The following is a 22,067-nucleotide window of genomic DNA, read 5'->3' on the forward strand; positions in this document are numbered from 1 at the left end:
TTGTACAACTGTAGTATAAAGATATGCTTCATAGATATCATTGTTGAAAAACAACTCGAAGCGTTCTATAAAAAGGCTAAAAATTAATCAGTTAATTAGTATAAAAAACAACACAAAAGTATATTTTCTGTCCATAAATTAAAATAATTTTTCTATGCTCTTATTTTATGGCGTTTATATGAAAAACCAATTATTCTATAAATAAATTGATAATCAATAATATGCATTTTGAATCATTCGAACTGATTTGATTTTAAAAATATATGATGATATAAGTGTATTCAGTTTCTCGATTTTAATTTAATTTAATTAATATCCCTTTTGAAAACAACTCTAAGGCTAATTTTGGATGGAGCTCGGTCAGAGAACTAGGACGACACCTTAGCTGACTTCACTCTGCAAATTTTCCCACCAGCGGAAGGTTCAAATTCTCAAAAAGACATAGTTTTTAATTGCACTATTATATTTATATGTGTTAGTAATATTGCACTATTACTAACACATATCACTATTTTTTTAAATTCCGGAAAATGACACCATTTAAGTACGCATAAATACATTAAAAATAATTTCTGGAAAATTATCTGTTTTTATACTACTGTGCTAGATTAAAAATTGAAGTATAATTATGAAGTAATCTCAAAATGTTGATAATGCTTTGTAGATAATGCTTGACATTTTTAATACAACGCCAGCATTCAGTAAAAACCCTTTTATAACAATCGATGCCATCATATATTTTTTCAGATAAAGGGGAAAATGTTATCTTATGTAAAGATTTATCTGTAGATTTCTAGTGCTAAATGACATTCCGTAATTTCAGATTTTGTTTTTATCTTTTTTATGAGATTTTAGATTAGGATATCAAATTTCAATTTGTCTAGAATTATAATAATAACAGATATAATCTTTTTTTTTATTTTTATATACTGATATTCTTAACTAATCTAAATGATATTCTACTGACACATTCTTTTATATGGATACTTCATGAATATTTTTTAAAAACCATTTTACAGAATATTTTATAGTTGTTATCATTTCATGAAAATCCCTTTCGAATTTTAAACTCTTTTTTGGCTCTCCAAGGATCAAAAATTGCGATTTAATCATTAGATTCTTAATCTAAAAAAGTTTTTCTATGAGTATCAGTATACCTTTTTAACGATAAATTGAAGCTGTATATTTTCAATAACGTAAGAAAATGAAAATTGGAGCTAATTGCTTCTATGGTTGCACATAACTGAGTATTCAAAATTAATGTAATTACCTAAAGGAAAATTTTTTGAAATTATATATATATATATATATATATATATATATATATATATATATATATATATATATATATATATATATATATATATATATATATATATATATATATAGTAATTTTCTCGCATACCCTCTATTAAAGGTGTAATTTCCTATTAAGAGTTTAATAAAATGCTCAAACCTCAACAGTAATTGTGCATAAACATTCGTCCCTTATATTTCTTAACTTAATGGATATCAATTAAAATAATGAAGTAGTTTTCAAAATGTTAATTTCTTTATTTTTCAGTAATCTGTGGTAAAAATAATCAGATCTTGCAAAATTTTGAATATTCAGATGAAATTAGATGACACAAAATATTTCTATTCGGTAATTTCAGACTAAATTTTCTGATTATGTAACCAGATGAAATTATCCTTATTAATTTCCTTTATATTAATATTAACTTTACAAGCAAATTATTATCTTTAATACTTCATTTCTCTTATATGACATAATAACAATTAGTACTTTTTTTCTTTTAAAATAACAAATATATTTTATTACTGACTTTAATTTTAAATTCGAGTTGATAATTTTCTACTAGGTAACGGAAATATAAAGATTTTTCTAATATTAATTATATAAATAAAATTCACGACACATTGAATAGAGTATTTTATTTTTAACGTAACAATTATGGCGGTGAGTACAATTCAATGAAACAGCCGGTGGGTAATTAGTAAAGTAAAGATTTTGGCAAATGAATCACAATTTTTGAAGCATATGATTTTTCTTTCTTTTTTTAATTTATGGTGCTTGAATTCTTTAATTTTATTTAAAAAATAATTAAACAGTTGGTGAAAACAGTAAAAACATTTCATACAGGAACAATAGGTAAATGAGCAAATATTCTTGGATTTCTTTTAAGAAATAAACAAGAAATATTTATAACATTTTTTATAAATGTAAAAAACTTTGAATTAAGCAGAGCGGTACATTTATTTGTTAGACTTTAAAAGTTGTATATGTATTTTGTTTCTTATAATAGTTAATATTATTATGATAAAATATAATAATATGCGTCATCATCTTTCAATCAGTGATAAATGTTATTCCTGATTTCCTTTATTTTGTTTCCACATAGTATTTTTTTTCCTTTTTAAACTTCTAAAAAGGATTCTTAATAACATATGCACTATTTTATAAATATGAAATCCCTATAAATATCGAATCTTTTTAAAGATAGAATATAAATATTTTTCCTATTAACGCAATAGCAATAATTACACCAAATTACATTTATTTTTAAATTATTCAATCCCTTTGTCTCTTCTATTATCCCTGAAAAAAATAATACAGTTTAAATTGTTTTTCTTCAGAAGTTAGTATGGGAAAAGTATTGTTAACTGTTCTAACCGATTTCTGTGCAAATGAAAAATAGGTTTCCTTTTGAAACCGATTATTATCAATATGTCTAGTGTAACGATTCAATTTAGCACACCGCATTCAGCTAATATCTTTTTTTAGCTAACTTTATGTAGAGTAATATCCTTTCGTGGAATAATATGAAGAGCTACTCAAAAGAACTTCATTTATTTATTTTGCAGCAAAATAATATACTTAAACGTATGGTAGGCTATTCCTCTGCTCGAAGAATAATTATGGACGAACAGCAAATTAAGAATCTGATCGCTACATGCAATTTATTTTGCGTCAGTCTTTCAGATTAAAAAAATGGACACCCATCAACTCAGTAAAGCGCTGTTATTGAAACTATATATTATTACTTACATGCCATTCCGCTAACCTACACAACAACAAGAAGTAATTTGCAAGACTGGCTTTTCCTCATTCTTGTTTAGTTGAGGTTGAAGAAAACATTCTTCGCTCACTGCTTTTTATCTTTCGAAGTCGAAACTTGACTGGAATTTTAATCAGTCACGCCGCAACTGAAGCTTACCCTACTTCTATCTATAGCTATTGCACAAAGAATAATATTTTATGCCCAACTTTTCCAATAGAATATATCACGTAATAACTAAGAGATTTTTTTTATGTTTAAAATTAGATTAATAGTTTATGATTAATATAAGCTGTAGTAAGATCTCTTGATGACAGCCTTCCACACATATTAATGAAACTATAGAACATAGTAAAAATTGCGCCTAAGTTTTTAATTAGAATTTTTTGACTTCACCACAACAAAGAAAACCCGTTGATTTATAACTAGTTTTATAATAGATTTAATGACTGAAAACTTCACCTTGAATTCAAGCGTCCTTCGCTGGTGTTTTGAAAGTTTACGATAATTATCTTATTAAAGTTGGGAAGGGTTTCAAAATTATACAAAAAATATATCATTTATCTAGACTCGTTTTATCAGTTTCATATTTAAAATATTTCATCACACTCAGTGAATGCCCAAAGTATGATCAAAAGAACACTTTATTGAAAAATGGTGTAAGGTTTAATGATCAATAAGACAATTATTATTTAAACAATCATTATGAGTTATAATTAATTTTTTTGAAGATATTCAAAGGAAAATTTCACTATTGAGCATCTTATTTATATACATTATTTAGTTCATTAGTCAAACACAGTGAATTCTAATCTTAAGTCTTGACATTTTCATATGAAGGTTCCTTGTATCATCAAACAATCCTTGAAAGGGCTGAAAATTCAGTCATTAATTGCAAAGTTTGCCAAATGTTAGTAACGCTGTTTATGATATTCAATCTATTTAATTTACAAGGCTTCTTAACCTTTCAGGTTGCAATGAAATAAATTCATTCGCAGTTTCCGCTCATTGATGAGCTGCAGAATATGCTACAAACACATTCAATTGCATGGCAATTATAGACATTCTCTTTCGGTCCACAGAGCGCTCTTTATCGTCAGATCTCATCAGAGCTTTTCATCGGTCATCAGACTTCGCCGGTAATACATTGCTGACAACGAATGAGTCCACTTTCGTCGCATGTTACACAGCGAAGAGCCACGAGGTCTTCCGAGAAATGATGTCGGTGTGTCACTGACTTCTTGCTACCACCACATACAGGGCACAAGAGGTAACGGTAACCACCACACTGCTGGCAGATTCCTCCAACAGATTGTTTCTGTAAACAAAAAAGGAAACCTTTCATTTAATCTTACAAATTATAAATGATTTAACAATACATTACTAAGAGGCTTCAAATATTTAGCTATGGCAGTAGGAAATCTACTGCCTTAAGAAAATATTTTCAGCCTTCTGAACATTGGAACTCAGTTTTCCTTATCAATTGTAATTGTGTCCATCCTACCTATATATCTATGTTGAACCTTTCTTTTCTTTCAATTAATTTTGGAATTTTAAGTGTAGGAAAACCTTTCGGACATTGGAAATCTTTTTTATATTTCTTCAATGTGAGATGAAGTGAGGGAAAAACATAGATTTTTATTGGGAGGAATGTTAAAGCCTGACCATGAGATCGATTGCTTAAAATCCGCTTCTATATTCAATATGAAGTGTCGATTTTTCCTCTTTGATAGTTAAACAATGTTAGAAAATGGAATACTAAATCGCTATTTTTAAATAAGAAATACATTTATTTATCCACTTTTACGAATAGTAATTAATTCTTTGAGTACCAGGATGCTTCTTTTGGAATTTCCTGATATTTTGATTATTAGTTTTTACTTTGTTTATCGTTCATATATCCACGCCTCCGTCGTTTTGTTACTTCCCGCACCATTATAGCGAAGTACCTGATAAATTTAAAAACATTGACTTAAAGCTTTCTAGTACTTATATTACTTTAAATGAAACAGAATATCATTCCTTGAACAGTGGAAATCCTTATTTGAGTGGAAATGAAATTTATTATGCAAAAAAAAAACGGCAAATTTGAAGTATAAACTCAAAAAAAGTTCGTAAATAACAAGATTATAATGAAATAAATAAACGTTGGGAGTTATGAAATTTGCCAAGAATATTTTTTATTCTGAATGTGTTTTTGACGCATCTATTATGTATAATATCTTTAGAATGCTGTCATTGGCCTGGTTTCAGTGTAAAGATTCAACGTAAACATCCGGTTGAGGACAGACAATAAATATCCTGAGCCTGGAGACACTTCATGAATATACCAAGTCTTTTAATGCGTTATATGGATACGATCCAACAATTAAAGAATCAATTCCGAATTTTCAGCTAAGGTGCATGCTTTCAATTCGAACTAAACCTAAAACAATGAAAAAACAAGCAATCCAAACCTAGTAAAAAATACGAAGTATTTACATTCTCCTATGAGATGTCTTAAAATTTTGGAATGTTTAATTAAATTTTTCATCGAATTGAAGATTACCGATATTTTAATATTTTTATTCATTTTTAAATCTTTACTTAGTTTCACTTTTCCCAACGAAGCAGTACCAAAGAGTATTCAAACTAAACATGGTTTAGATAGCAAAATAGAAAACATTTCGGTTTCGATGTGGCCAAATTGAGAGGTGAACTTATGGAGTCAGCCAAGCATAAAAAATCAGGGACATGTATCACTATTGCTTAGTCGTCAGAATATGCAAAAGGTGCTGAAAGGTAATACTACGCTTTCTGCTGATTCCCTCCTTTTTGTTATGACATGAGTCAACATGCTTTTGATTCTCTTCAAACAGAACAAATCCTTTCCGAAATTAGATTTCCTGATATCCAGTCAGCCCTAAGCCGATCAGTCAAAGAGTAATGAGCGGCTCATATATTGGTTGGTATTGTAGGCTCTATGATGCATGAGCTATATTTATACTGAAGAAATGTACGCATATTTTCAAATAAAATTTACTTTTTCTTTTCATTTTTGACTGGTTTGAATTTATGGATCATGTGAATCAAGATTTTCAGGTAGTCAGATTTTTTTAAAGGATGTTTTTAAAAGTGATATTACTGATTCAAGAATATTATATCACTATTATGTAGGTGTTACCAAATAAATAAGTTAAATTGCTGAAGATTTTTATGTGATTTTAAAATAAATTATAATAAATTAAAGCTAGATGAAAAAATGGCATTTAGTCAACAATACAGATATGGCTGGAATTCTTAATGCGCATAATAAGCCTTAAATAACATGCACATAATAAGCCATAGTTAAAAATATAATAGATTGTTTACTTAAACTGATGGAAGAAGGTTATCATAATTTTAAGAAAAGGATAACTAGATATGTTCAATAAAACTATAAGAAACTACAGAAATTATATTATATCAACTAAAATTATATTCCACTTACTTTATATGGCCGTACTAACTCCCTTAGATGACCGATTTCATTTAATTGCTCTATGACTTCGGCACCCTGAAAAAAAAAACAGAATATTTAACAACCGTAGTAAAAGTTATTCAATTAATCAAAAAATTAAGATTTATAAACAAATCAATACAGTAATTTACTAAAATATAAACTCCTGAGAGTTTGATTCGATTATATGTTGCTATGTTCATAAAATAGTAAAGAAATATAATATATATAAAAAAAATTTCAAATCTATTTAAAGTAAGGCAATTAGGCAAAATCTGTATAGAAGAGAATTCTGCATTACGCAGTAGTTGTATATATTAAAAGAATTGGTAATATTAATTGAAGGATAATAAAATATTGCATTTATATCTTTTAACATTGTGCTTTCAAAGAAATTACGGAAATTCGGAAGACCACATTATTAAAGAAAAATTCAAATAAATGTAACAATTCTTCGAACACATATAAATTTTTCATTTAAGAAAAAAAAATGTTGCTATATTTGAATCTTTGCATTTTATAATTATTTACAAATTCTCCCTACATCGTACAATAAATATGTGTATTGAAAAATCCTTTTAAATGTTGTTTAGACTCTACATAATCATATTTAATTGGTTGTGCATTTAAATTGCTCAAAGATGTTCATAATAGTGAATTTATCAACATATTATGACTATTATCAACAAAGTCTAACGATAGTTGTAATTTTACACCTATTATGAACGTTTCCAATAATTCCAAAACTGTATACTCAAACAAAAGAAACTTCTGTCTGTATCTTTTACATGAATGTGAACTATAGAATTTGTGTGATCACGCTTGAACAGTTATAATAGTTCCAGAGTATTTGATTAACTTTCCGTTTAATGCTACACACTGAACTATACTGGGATCAATCTCGTCATTTTAAGCTATGGTCAGATGATGAAGATAATTGTTGACCTTCATATCCTAGCCAAACTTCTCCACCAAAACAGAAGAAAGATGTTTCGTTTTCTTCAGACTTAAGTGTACCAAGCTCTAATATATTTTACATCTGATATATTTTAGAATTGGGTTCAAGTACCTGACCCCCTCCCTCATACTCGAAACTGAAAAAATCGTGAGGCCATTAAGTCCGGAGAAAATGTTAGATAATTTCTAAATAAAGATATCGGACTTTTTATCTGAGTTTGCATCCTGCATATAAATGAAGCTTTGATGATCCTTTTAAACCAATTCAATTAATTAATATATCTTTGAAGGTAGGTTGGTTAGTTTATATTTTCTTTTTTATCGTTCGAAATTCTTCTGATTACAAATTTTACACTCTTTTATAATATTTTTCCAGGCTTTTTTAAAGATTATTTTCTTTTACTTACAAAGGATTTTTTTTTAAATTTTCAATCGCTACCAAGTTGTAATAATAGAGAACTAATAAAATATCTTTATTAAAACTTGCATACTTTGAATATGAAAAGTGCATATATTTGTCTTATATTTGTGAATAGATGTTTGATAAACTTAAGTAAATTTTCATTTTAAAAATAATTTTGATATCAAAAACTTTTTAACAATAATTAAAGCTAAAAATTATTCATGTATACCCTCTAATTAAACATATCCTTAATACCAATATAACTGGATATCATTTATTTTTTTACTATTCTCAGAATGATCTAACTATGAAATTATAATGGTTGAAAATCAATTTTGCCTTGCCAGATTTACTAATAAATATACTATTTATATTTTAAAATAATAATTTATTTCTGATTTAAATTATCAAAATTTTTTAGAAGTAAAAGGGCTTCAATAAGGGTATAAATATGATTTATGAATCGTAACGTTGAAACAAAACATTTATTAAAGAACAAAATTCCTGTTTTTATAAACAAATATCGAAAACAAAAAATACCTAAAAGATCTCTCAAATATTCCTCTAAATTTTTGCAAGAGCTTTTAGTGAGGATTCAATAAAATAATATCCTTTATAAATCAATTTTAGGATAAATTGTGTAAACGTAGCATATGAAGATGAATAAAAGAGATGTACGAGCGTTTATTTTTCCGAAGTCAAGGCCGTAGATAAGAAAAGAAAACAGATGTTTCGGCTTTGGCTTTTTAGAGATAATTTAAGGAGCGTTTGTTTATATTCTTTCTATTTATGAAGAATAATTTATTGCTCAGAGAAATATTTCTTTGACAAGTGTTATTTACGTGTTGCAAATCACACCCAAGCGGCATAAACAAAGAAACAGTATGCTTCAAATGACAGTTTTTGTTGCAGAAGCCGTTAAAAGATTTACATAAAAAGGAAGTACCAAATATGCCCGGCTATTTTTTTAAGAACATGCAGGGTTTTTTTCCCCCTTTCTTCCATGTTTTCTAAAACTAATGATTTTAAAAAAACCTTTTAAATACTTTTTTTTACTACTTTTACACTTTGAGAATTAGATACTATCAGGAGTTCTCTGGGCTATAAATGATTTCTTTGATTTTTGTATTTCATATAAAATCTATTAGAGCTAAAAGACTTGGGAATTTTTTTTCTTTTCTGATATTCATTTACGGTAATAACGCTGTTCATTCACATTATAGATCAACTGTGAGTGATGTTTAATTGCAGTTGTCTTACATTCTTCTATGGCGGTATATCCTCCCCTTCTACATTGGAAAACGCACACTGGATTCTGAAATTTAATAGCGCTGTGTGTGTGTGTGTGTATCACAAGAACTAACTTTCTAGTAGCCTTTTATAAAAGGGAAGTGAGTGCATTTTCATATTTTTCTCTCTATAAAATTAAAAACTTCTATTTGTTAAAATTGAAATTAGCCAATCCAATGCAAAAAAATGAATAAGTCGAAGGAAAAAGAAAATCTAATTAATGTACTCGTGTGGTTTTACAATGGCGTCTCGGTAACAGAAGAATATCACTTATAAATATATGGGCAGTTTAATAATGTTTAATGATGATATATTGATAGACGTGTTTTTCATGTTACATAGATAATGTTTAAAACCTCAAAAACAAATTCAGTTTTTCTTTTTCTTTTTTTATTAACTATTCACTTATAATACTATGCCAACGATAAACATGGATTATCAAGGTAATAAAAAATGATTTAAAATCAAAGAATTATTAGCAAATCTCTGGATGAGATTTTTTTTTTTTCTTTAGGCATTACAAAGCTTTAAATCAAAAATATGCGAAATAACTCAAAATGAAAATATTTTAATAGGAAATATTTATATTTCTTTATTTAACAGGACGATTCAGAGTAATTTTCATTATTTTCTTTAATATTGGTATGATCTTATTTGTAAGATACAGGCTCTTCAATACAGAAATTACGTTTTATTCAGCAGTCAAATAAAAAAAATAGCTTAAGAATTAATGTAAAATAATATATAGTAAAGTATCTGATGGTTATATAATCGCTTTTTTTTAACTAAAATTGTTACAGATAAAGCAATGTTAATAAAAAATAAAATGCACATATTTTTAGATATTAATGTTATATATCCATTTTAAATTTTTTAAAAATTTCATTTTTTTTTGCTTTGTTTTGATTTTAAATTTAAATTTTTGCAAGTAATTTTTTTAAGAAAATTTGTAGATAATATGGTCAGTGTAGATAATTCAGTTATACTGATATTTATCAGAATAAATGCATTTCCGTTGAGCTTTATTTTAATTGAGGAAGAAAAAAAGAGCAATGATAGAGACACAACTTTGATATTTTTATATGAGAAATGATTTATTTCCATTAGAAATAGTTGAAATTTAAATGAAAAAATTCCAAACAAATCAAAATTTCCCTGATTGCTTTCAAAGAGTCCAACAATCAATAAATCTGAAGTGGTCACCAAAAATCCCACCATACATGTATTATAATCACTAATTGCTTTATTTTTCTGCAGATCGGTTTATGAAATCTCTTGATATTCATGTAGAACCATAAACATTTTGAGAAAATTCATCAACTATTATTGCAATACATGTATTATAATCACTAACTGCTTTATTTTTCTTCAGATCGGTTTATGAAATCTCTTGGTGTTCATGTAGAACCATAAACATTTTGTGAAAATTCACCATATATTATTGCAAGAAATGTGTTATAATCACTAATTGCTTTATTTTTCTGCAGATCGGTTTATGAAATCTCATGGTATTCATGTAGAACCATTTTGAGAAAATTCATCATGTATTTTTGCAATGTTAAAAACCTATCTGATTTAATAGCGCATTACATTTCTCCGACTCATTTACTACACGAAAAATCAGCAAACTTTGGAGATCAAAATAATGACAACCTAGTCAACCTCTAGACAACCTCTGGAAGTAAAAAACAAAACCACAGATTTCTTACAAAAAAAGCAGTATGATATTGGATTAATTCAGATCAGTACGCCACTGTCGAATGTTTTTAGCGTTCTTTTCAGGAGAGTAGTGCCCTTTAAACCCCCTAGTTTAAATTTTTACCCCCTTGGTAAAAATTTAAACTAGGACTGAAGCTGCTAAATGTATTCGCAATATTGGCTGTAGTTCCTTAGTTGCATGTTTGATGAATCAAATAATCTCAGGGATGAAAATAAAGTTTGTAAACTTATGCACGTGTACTTATCTCAGATCATATTACTTTTGTATACTAATCATAAAATAAATTCCTTCTGGAAGCAATTACTTCCACAGCATGGAGTAAGCTTTTAATCTAAACCTTCCGGGATAGTTTAAAATGATTGTATAAAAATGTTTATCATAAGCGTTCAATTACTTATTGAAAACTAGACACTTATTCTAATTATATGTTATTTTCAATGAATTATAACTTCCAGTCAAAATTATTTTTGTTGACAATTATGCATATTCAGTTCACCAAGATAACTAACGAACACCATTTCCTCGTGCTGATACTCCATTCGTTTCCAATAAAGTAGGTTGAGTTGATACTGATTTCGCTGAAACTGGTACAGGTTGATACTGATACTAGATAGTTTTGTACTTGATAAAACCGGTAAATAATTCTTTTCTCTTAGAAATGAAAAAAGGATACTCGTGGGTATTTGTTTTCGCACTTGTGCAAAGATTAAGAGTGAGCTGATACCCGCTTTTTCAATGTCAAAAGCAGCTTGATAACCGATTGCACCTGACAGTTTTATCTGATAATTTTACATTTGATACATCCGATAATCCATGTCTTTTTCATCAATAGGCATTAAAATACTATATGTTAATAGATATTAGTTTTAAGAACTGTTACTTCAACTCAAATTGCTGGTTACCTAAAACTTTGGTTGTTAATTTTTTACTTTGTTTTTTAAAGCATTACTAAAAAGGAGGATTTTAATAAAATTTTAAAGTTAGACAACAAGAGTTTATTTTTATTTTTCGATTTCTCGTCATGCATTTATTAGGAAAATATTTATGTTTTTAGTTTTAAAAACTTAAATATTGTATTTTTAAGTACATTTTTGAGATTGTTATATTATGAAACTTCTATTCGTGTTCAATGCTTAGTTTTATTAGCTTTCAATTAATTCAGTAATAATAATTATGTTGTTTGAGTTTCATCTTTGTTTGAAATAATAATTGTAAAACAAAATGCATTCATTAATTCATCTAAAATCTCTTCAATTTGTATATTTTATAAGCATTGCAAGAAAAGAAACAAATGTGTTAGAAACACTTATTCAATGTAGTGGTACGAAATAGTGATGCGAAATATAGTATCATATGATTGAAAATGAATGAGATAGAGAAAGTTATCAATCGAGTGCCAAAACTAATACCGAGTACCTGATACTCTTAGTCTATATCAATATTATTTACCTGATACTCTTAGTCTATCTCAATATTATGTACCTGATACTCTTAGTCTATATCAATATTATGTACCTGATACTCTTAGTCTATATCAATATTATGTACCTGATACTCTTAGTCTATATCAATATTATGTACCAGATACTCTTAGTCTATATCAATATTATGTACCTGATACTCTTAGTCTATATCAATATTATGTACCTGATACTCTTAGTCTATATCAATATTATGTACCTGATATTTTTGCGTGTCTGATACAAAGTATTTGGTTGATACAGTATTCCCCAACGTTATATTTTACAGATATTGATTTATTTTATTTATAAAAATCTCAACAGTTTTGATGTAACGTCGTTATACATCAAAACTACCAAGAAGATATTATAGATGACTGCAATAGCTTCGCATTTATAATAGGATTTAGAACACGTTATCCTTCCTGCAAGATAATAAAAATTGAGAAAGCAAAGTAAAACAACGTATATGAAGCACGAGATACCTTGAACGCCGAACACGTTTTGATAATGTTGAAACGGAGTGGTATTAGGTAAATAGTGACCTTCTCATCCGATTAACATAGCTAACTAAAGATTAAATATACGAACATGAGTTTATCTGTACGAAAACTGCTCTCAACAAAATGCCATAGAAAGAATTCATTTAACTGTCTGCATGTAATATCCTTTAACAATAAAATCACTTGTCAGCATATCCTGTTTAAAAGAATTCTCCTGTAACATAATATTGTGCCATATATGCAACAACGTAACGGTCGAATATTTTTCAAAACAGAAAATAATAATCCAACAAAACATGATCATGAAAAGATTTTTGTTGTCTATACAATATACTATAATATAAGAAGACCTTCTCTTTGTTATAAATTGTCTACAAAAGATTTATCTTTTCCAATACTTTTAGGATCATAGTTAATCACAAATAAAGCATTGCGAATATTTTATAGACTGTCTCATTAATGTAATATTGTAATCACTTACAGATAGAAATCGAACGATTAATGTAATATTATACTAAATGTGTATCCCTATTTGTGCTAAAAAATGGAAGCATCCCCACGTTTAATGGAATAATTAAGTCATTGTGCATTTCTAAGGGCATTATTTCCAAATATATGGTCATGGAGACTCAAAATAATGCATATATCAAAATAGTTATTCAAGTATAGAAAATAAATTCTTTGGGTTTTTTCGGCTAACCGGCTAAATTTTAACCGGCTAATATAAATGAAACGAAAAGTTAATTGCTTAATTTAAGTATTAAAATTAGTAGAAATTCTGAACATAGTAAAAATTAAGCTCTCTGAAATATGAGAATAGAAAATTAGATGCAACTTTAACTGCTGATTAGAATCTTTGAACAGCCTACTATATTTTACAATTTAGCATATTTCTCAAACCGGAGCCAGTTGACAAATATATTCACCCGGAAAAAAATGCGGTCATGTCACTAAAAGTCACAAGGTTGACTTGCCATTCGCCTTATCAAAAAAATTAAACGACCTTGAAGACTTTTAGGCTAGAAGACTGCTACGAAAATTATTTAAAAATCCGCACACGTTCAAATATACAAGGTAAATAGGAATGGAAATAGAAGAAACAAATTATATCAAGTTGAATAAATTAGATAAGAATTCTTTTTTTAAAGGAAGTAAAAGCCTTGCTATGTCTTTCTTTCTTCCTGTATTTTCCTTCCTTTTTTGATATTGAAAATAAAGCTGATGAAAGATTTTAATTATATTTTTTAGTAAATATTCATACGAAAAGTTCGTTAATTATTTATTATTTTAAAGCGCATAAAATAATATATATACATAATGTGTTAATATTTCGGCAAATGAAATTTAATGAAAGCGCTATATTAGACTGAAATTATTCAAATAAACATTATTCAGTCATTTTTTTCTATTCTTTTTAATATATATCAGCATATTTAAAAGTTCAGGGGTAATAAGCGGAATATATATATATGTTACAAAATTGATAATCGATAATGTAAACATCTTTATATTCGATAAAGAAAATAAATCACTAACAGAAGTTGCATTATGATTTTGTCTGGAATTATTTGAATTCATTTATTCTTAGAATCTACTCATTTTTTTTCGTCAACTTCGATAAAACTAAGTAAGAGGAAAACTAGTACCTTGAATATGCAATCTATTATTTAATTTGAAATAACTCGAAATATATGAAAAAAAATGACATGAATCTTAAAGCGTTTAAATCTATTAAAGATAAACTCTAAGTTATTTTTATTTTTGCGCTAAAATGTTTTTTACTTAATAAAGCTTTTATTAGAAAGCCTTTGCATTATTAGAAACTGCATGTATTTTAATCAATTTCAGAAAATCGTAAAACACAAATAGCCTGAATAATGCTAGCCTGTGAAATAAAAATAATCTGCATCATGAAGAAAAAACTTCTATAATTTTCGTTGTGTATTATAAGCAAAAGCGTTATTAAGCAATCAGGATGTTAAATCTCGTAAAATGATTTTTTTAAAAATAACTAGATCGCGGCTGATAAAATATTTATCAGACATTGACCTTTGTAATTTTTTTGTGATGAAAATGTTTACAATACATTTTTAAAAAAAGACACAGACACAGACAGCCAGAAATTTAATGCTTATTTTTAGAAAAGCTAAATAAGCAGATACACTTACCCCTAAATGTCTTCCTTCAACAAAAACCTGAGGTACTATTACTCTTGTTAAACCTAGCCTTTCTCTGACTTCTTGCTGGAAGCCTTTATTCATAAAAACGTCTCTTTCTTCAAACTTGACCATTAACGTTTCTAATATTTTTCTTACTTTACGGCACCTTTCAAATGTGTTTCGGACAATGCCCATGGATGTTGTGTAAAAGACTATGCGACCCACTTCCTCCTGGTCGTAATTCCTCTGAAAAAGAAGAAAAAATTCGCATATAATAAACATAAATCGTAGAGCAGTTGCACGAAATATCCGCACTCATATGCATATGTTGGTTTAAGCAATACTCTTTTGTCTGGAAAGAGGCAACGGTATTTTCTAAAATTAGTTTGCTAAAATGTGAATATTAACATGATTTGTAACTTAATCCTTTGTTAATTGTTTATTGATTAAATATCTTCAAGATGCATGTAATTAAATAATTATATATTCCTTCTCCTTTTTCAGATCAAACATTTATGTAAATAAATATATTAACATCTTTTCCTCAATATCATTTGAATAATAAATGTTAATAAAATCAAATGTTAAATAAATTAAATTGATTAATAAAAAAAATCCCGTTAATAAAATGCAATGATACATTATTTTTCTAGCTTTCGGATAAATACTAGAATTAATAAGTATAACTTTTGTATTGTGTATCTGCATATTATGCGCCAGTTTGCAAGTTTATATCCTTGATGTTAATTTTTTTTTTCATTTTGTAATGTTATAAATTATAAATTTGTTTTAGGCAAAATAAACTTTTTCAGTGATTTTAATGTTTATCTGGATCTATTTCTTCTCCTGAGTTTACTGCTCTAAACTGGATAAAGATTTTTTTTTAATTTTGTTGTCTTTTGTTATAAGTTTTCTCTTGTAGTGTAAGTACTGTAAAATTTAAGAATTTTGCAAAAATTCTAAAAACTGATTTGAAAAAAAAAATCAAGAACTGACTTTTGCGTATTTGCAAAATTTTAACGAAGTTTCTGAAATTTATCAGTACATTTTTCTTGACTATATTAATAAACTACTTTAACGAGAAAATAAAAGTTGAAACCATTATGCAACAAAAAACATCTTAATTCTAAACTAAAAAATTTTAAAATCCATTAAGGAAGAATTAGCAGACAAAAATATAGAAATTACCAACATTTAAAAAATGCATTTGAATCCTCAAATGTTTATTATAATAATTAATGAAACAAAAATAGTTTGCTTCTCGGCTCTGCTGATTACAGCACCAAACATGACGCATTCTTATTTGCACTCATGTCCAATTCTAAAATTATTCCTTAGTGTATAAAACATGCAAAATGTAATGAATTTTTGAAAAATAGCAAGTTTTCTATAAAGAGAACATTTAAAATTTCTTAAAGCTGATAGCAAATTATTAAATGAAATAGTGCATATATAACTTAACAAAACGATCTTCAACGTGTGATATTTGATTTTGAATTAAATACATTAAAAATACTTTATTCGATTCGATAATTTATTATCTTCGCTTTTACTACTTTTCTTTTCATTTAACTTTGAGTAATTTATTCACAGTGGAATTAAATTACTCAATTTAAATAATTGGATGCATTTCCAAAAAAAAGAAAAAATAAATAAGCTGATGCAAACAGTTTAGATAAGAGGAAATCAAAATTATATTTATACTCTTGACTCTATTTTCTTTGCTTTTACAGAAAACCCACGACAGAAACTTTCTTTGCTAGCAATTATTTTTCTGAGTGGGCTAATATAAGGTTGGATCAAACAAAAAATATTAGGGCGGAATACGCTACGAAGATGGCTCAAGATGGATATTAATCAATAAAGTAAGATCACGAAAACGCAAAGGAAGGAGGGCAGAAACTGGTAACCTATTATGGTCACCTAAGTTAAACCAGTATGAAGGTGAGTCATCAAATCTATTGATTGAGGCCAAGGCTTGAAACCTGACGAGTTTTGAAGCACGAATTCATTACGTTATAATGTCATTTAATATTCTTTTTATTTTCGATTCAAATTGATTTAGAATTTTAATCTTACAGAAACCACAATTGACTCTTGGAAAATATTTGATACAGAAATCTAAGAATGGAGGATTCTTGCAAACAGCATATTAACAATTATTGCTGTTATGATAGCAATCATAACTATGATTCTTAGAAGTATATGATAATTTTTGTATAGGATTGTTTGATGTAATAATATAATGGTTAAATTATTCTTTTGAAATTTATAATTAGCAGTGTTGTGAAATTCTGTAATATGCTATATTTTCTTTGCAATATTGTTTATAATATTACGAATAATTGATATTCTATATTTTCTTCCTACTTTTGAATTTTTTTAAACGTATATTTAGCTTAATGAAACCATTTGACAACTCGTCCAATGAATCAACTGTAAGAATTGCCTATAAAATATTATTGCAGAAGAGTGAATTTTCCTTAATGCAATTCCTGTTCTCTTCTGAAACAGCTCTTTTCGAATTGAGTAAAGCTCTAATTTTAATCTAAATTTGTTCTTCGAATTGATAGGCTTTATTGAGGCTTATTCTTTGTCTTTGTTTAAGTTGCAAAGGACAAAAATTTTCAATATTTACAATAAAAATTCGAAATTAATCATTTCGATCTTTTTTTATTTCCTTAAAATAAATGTTTTAATATCAATCAAATTTTAGAAATCTGTTATTAGATGTTATAATAACAGTTTATATAATACTAGCCGTCTTTAGAGACCAGCTTATACGATAAAATTATTGATTTTTTAAGCGATTAATATGGTATAGTTAAGTCCTAACGATTATCCGATACGAGGGTTAAATCTATTTTGGAACTTGATAAACCTATTTATTCATTTCTTTTACATCTTGTTTTTTCAAACTGAATGGAATTCCAGTCCATTCTAGAGCATTTCTTATAATATTTAGCAGCAGCAGTAGTTAGAGAAACATTGAATTAAATGCAGATGTAAAAACGTTCAGTGAAACAGTTTGAAAAGTTCGTATAGTGATTTGCTTACATTTGACTGTTGCCATTTAGCAATAAATAATAAGAGCGATTTCTATGTCCAGTACGCTACAGCATTTTACATATATGAATAAATGTATTATTCATGTAATAATTACACTCGCAGTAAAAAAAAATGTGAAAGATTATTGTCTCAAGTGGAATTTTGTCTGCTTTTGCCCACTTTTTTTTGCGACTCAGAGCAACTGACAGTCTGAAACCACCGGCTGCGGTTTAATAATACAAAGTTCATCCCTACGATGGCATCAGGTAGCTTAAAAACGTGTCGTTAAACTGAACTTCATTAAACTAATTAAGAAACCAATTTTATTCAACCACCTGATTCTAAAGAAAGTTTACTTCTTATGCTTGCTTATTTACATCTTCTGCCATTGAAACTGCTTAGACAGATCCAAACCACATACAATGTATTGAATCATCATATATTCATTTCTGTCAATGAGGGACAGACAAAAAGATAATTCCGAAAATCTTTAAAAAGTTATTATTGAAAGTTATTGAATAATAACTTTGAAAAATTATTTGTTAAGACTTTGAAAATGTCATTTTCTCTATAATATAATTATTTGCGTCCTCTAAAATAACTGACTTAACATGTTCAAAGTGACTTTTAAATATTTGTCTTTTCATTTTTATTTTGCAACTAATTAATGATCCTAAGGTTTTCACATCGCGTTCCATTTTGTCACATTATTGAATTTATTTTAAAATGTTGCATAGAAACATTTGATTCTTTATCTTCTTACATAGAAACATTTCATTTTATTTAAATGTAAAAGAAATATTTGACTCTTTATCATAAGATTAACACATTCGCTGCCACTGACGCGCTGGCGCGTCGCAGATAATATATAATTGTACCAAGCCATCTACCAAGCCATCTATATTATAAGATGACACCTTCAACTGCTGCAGTTAAAAGATAGCAAAGAAGGGATCATCTAATTAGACAGAAGGCCCGGATATCAGGCTTGAACCGTGGCAGTGAACGTGTTAAAGTTCTATTTTGCTTAATCAAAAAAAAAAAATCTAATGCCTCTTTTTATTAAATTTTGAAGTATCCTCTACTTGTCTGAGTAGCTGAAAAACATATAGTAGCAATTTTTTGAAGGCATTTATCAACTTCTTCTGCAACTTTTGATAATAAAATATTATTACGTTTAATATCATTGAAAACAATGGATAAATAATAATATATGCTTTAAAATCAATGTTTTGAAGCTTTTCATCCGGTAATTTTTGAACACTACGTCACAGGAGAATTTATATTAATCAATTGTAAATCTGGTATTAATTATTATATTTTATGTAATAATTAATACGTAACAGATTACAATACAAGATTATAATTAAACTGATCATTGCTTCAAAATGATGCGAGTCGAGAAGTTTCAATTCTTTAAATTTATTCATCTGAAATTTCAAAGTTTATTGAGAGTAACGTACCATATTGAGCATGAGAGTAGCATATTGAAGCATAATAATCAACTGCAATCATCTTTTAATAAAATTTCTTCGAATGAAGCATTTTTATATAGGTTAACTTAGCAATAAACTAGACTTTAGAAACTGACTGTGAATTCGTATCAAAGTATAGAATGACAGGTTATTAAATCGTGACATCTTTTTTGAATTTCAGTTGCCCAACCTGTGATTGCGATTGGTTTGAGGTTTTTCTAAAAAAACAAGCGCACGCGGAAATAAAACAGAAAGACAAGGAAGAAAAAAATACAGAAAATAAATCCCTGAAAGCAGTTGCTGAAAAATACTTTTCCCCCTTTTAAAGGTGCTCCTTTTTTTTTTTTTTTTTGCCTTTTTGGTTCTGGCACAATGAATTCAAAAAATGGCATTCTGCCGTTCCACATGAGTAAGTGAACGGAACAATAGATGTGTTTATTCAACTAATGGCATCAGGGGTGTTGCGAGCTCGGAGAAGACTCTTTTTTAATCTGATGTGTCAGCCCAGACCTTAAAATTGAGCAATTTCACCTCAATAATATAAAGCCTATCCAACCTTCTTTGGAAGAAACACCGGCCTTCTTTATAATTTGCTCGGTTGGAAGCAAAAACGGAAAAGAAAAATCTTAGAGTTCCTTTATGTTTCTCCATCGGTCAGAAGTATGATTTGCAGACTTTATTATGTTGTGCTGGCAAAACGTAAAACAAAGCGTTTCATTATCTTGATTTTCTGTTTTGCCTTATATTTTTAACCTTCGAACGGAAAATTTGGAATAGAAAATAAAAAATATACATAAACGAAAATCTAAAAATAAAAAAATATTAATAAAACAGCATGAAGTTTTTAAATTTTTTCTTTGGTTTATAATGATATAATCTAATTAAATTAAACTACATCTAAATTGAATGTTAAGGATTTCCATACGCAGATTTTTTAAGGATTACAATGTATTCCAAGAAATAAAAAAACACACTCTCAAAAATTTGAAAATAGTTAATTAAGAAAATGAGAAATAAATTCAAGCACATCAAATATAAATGGCTAGGAAAAAGCTTAAATGCTTGAAAGTACCAATTTTCTTAGTACTCAGCAATAATCGAAAAACAAAACCATTAAAATTAAAATAAAAAAATTGTATTAGAATTGTTGAAATACGACTAACAATTAGGAAGAAATAAATCTTACTCTCGAAGATCTGAAGTTACGAAAATAAATAATTTCAAGAAGAAACTCGGATTTGATTGAAAATATAGTAGTTTTCTGAGCTATGAAATTTTCATGGATCTTGCTTAGCGTTCAATTATGGCGAAAGATTACTAAAAATAGAAAGAAATTTATTATTGTAGTAGAAATCTCAAAATTCGATCGATTTCACAATCTAAAACTTTGTACCGAATTTTTACTGGTATTTATAAAGAAAATTATTAACTTCATCAGACATTTTGTTTGAAAAACGTAGAATTAAATATTTACAAAAAAAGCACACATCTTATGATAAATGGCCATAAAAATCTATTATATTGCGAAATTTTTATATACATTTCGTCTTTCACGAAGCAACAGTACCTATATCAATTGTCCAACTTTCTCAAGTCAAAGGAATAGGTGAATTTCTTACAAGCAATAATTACTAATTCTTATTTTTTCCCTCGCATCTTATATAAACGCGAGGCCACATATTCATACAAATTGGAAATAAAATGGAAATATACGTCAGTGATTACGACAAATATAGTTTATTTTTCCATTAGCAAAATATGGAAAATTGAACTAGGTAGAGTTGTCTTATTTCACAAAGATTTTTGTTGGTGTTTCTATTTCTGTATTTCCAGCATTTTACCTAGTTTAGAGTAATATAAATAAAAATCATTGTGGTCATATATGTATGAATGTATGTTTCACATCTCCTTTTAAACAAGAGGGACGAATTCAACTAAGTATTGCAGATTAATTATTTCAAACAAGGGAAAGAATACTGTCAACTTCTAAACGCACAAAAATTATTTAAATTTTCAATTAATTCGAAATTTGCCATAATTTTGTTTATTCCCTACAATAACATGGGAGAAAATCACACCAAGAATATTTTTACATCATTTTAAAATTCAAAATGTTACCTTCCTAATGATATCGATTTCATTTCTGTGCTGGTTTTTCTTCAATTTTTATAATTAAAAAAAACTTAACACAGCCGATTTTGAAAGTGGGGAGGTACTTCTTAGTTAGATTATTCTATTAGTATTTTTTTAAATCTTTTTTTTTAATTTATACATATTTTTTCATAAATATCTTTGTTAACTTTAAAGTAGTGCTTAAAATCAAGCAGAAATTAATCACTTAGATAAAAACAGAAAGGCAATATTTTCTTAAGCAAATGAACGACAGCGACTTCAGGCTATGAAAAATTAGCCAAATTTTTTTTCGTAGAAATTACTACGAAAAATATTCTCAGAAAAATATTATTACGGATTTGAAAATTCAAAATTTCACTTTTTCAATGATGACAATTTCTTT

General features: G+C 27.5%; 1 protein-coding gene across 1 annotated transcript in view; it reads right to left on the minus strand.

Moving 5' to 3' along the window:
- Positions 1–1,878: 1,878 nt before the first annotated feature.
- The window catches only part of LOC129960284 (uncharacterized), a 55,963-nt gene continuing 35,774 nt past the window's right edge, over positions 1,879–22,067 (minus strand). The window contains exons 2-4 of the mRNA XM_056073588.1: positions 15,039–15,275; positions 6,529–6,594; positions 1,879–4,377 (exon numbers count right to left, since the gene is read on the minus strand). Of these exons, the coding sequence (XP_055929563.1) occupies positions 4,186–4,377; positions 6,529–6,594; positions 15,039–15,275 (495 nt within the window). The 3' untranslated portion in view covers positions 1,879–4,185. The remainder of the gene's footprint in view (positions 4,378–6,528; positions 6,595–15,038; positions 15,276–22,067) is intronic.

The sequence above is a fragment of the Argiope bruennichi genome, chromosome X2, assembly GCF_947563725.1.
Source record: "Argiope bruennichi chromosome X2, qqArgBrue1.1, whole genome shotgun sequence".
NCBI lineage: Eukaryota > Metazoa > Arthropoda > Arachnida > Araneae > Araneidae > Argiope > Argiope bruennichi.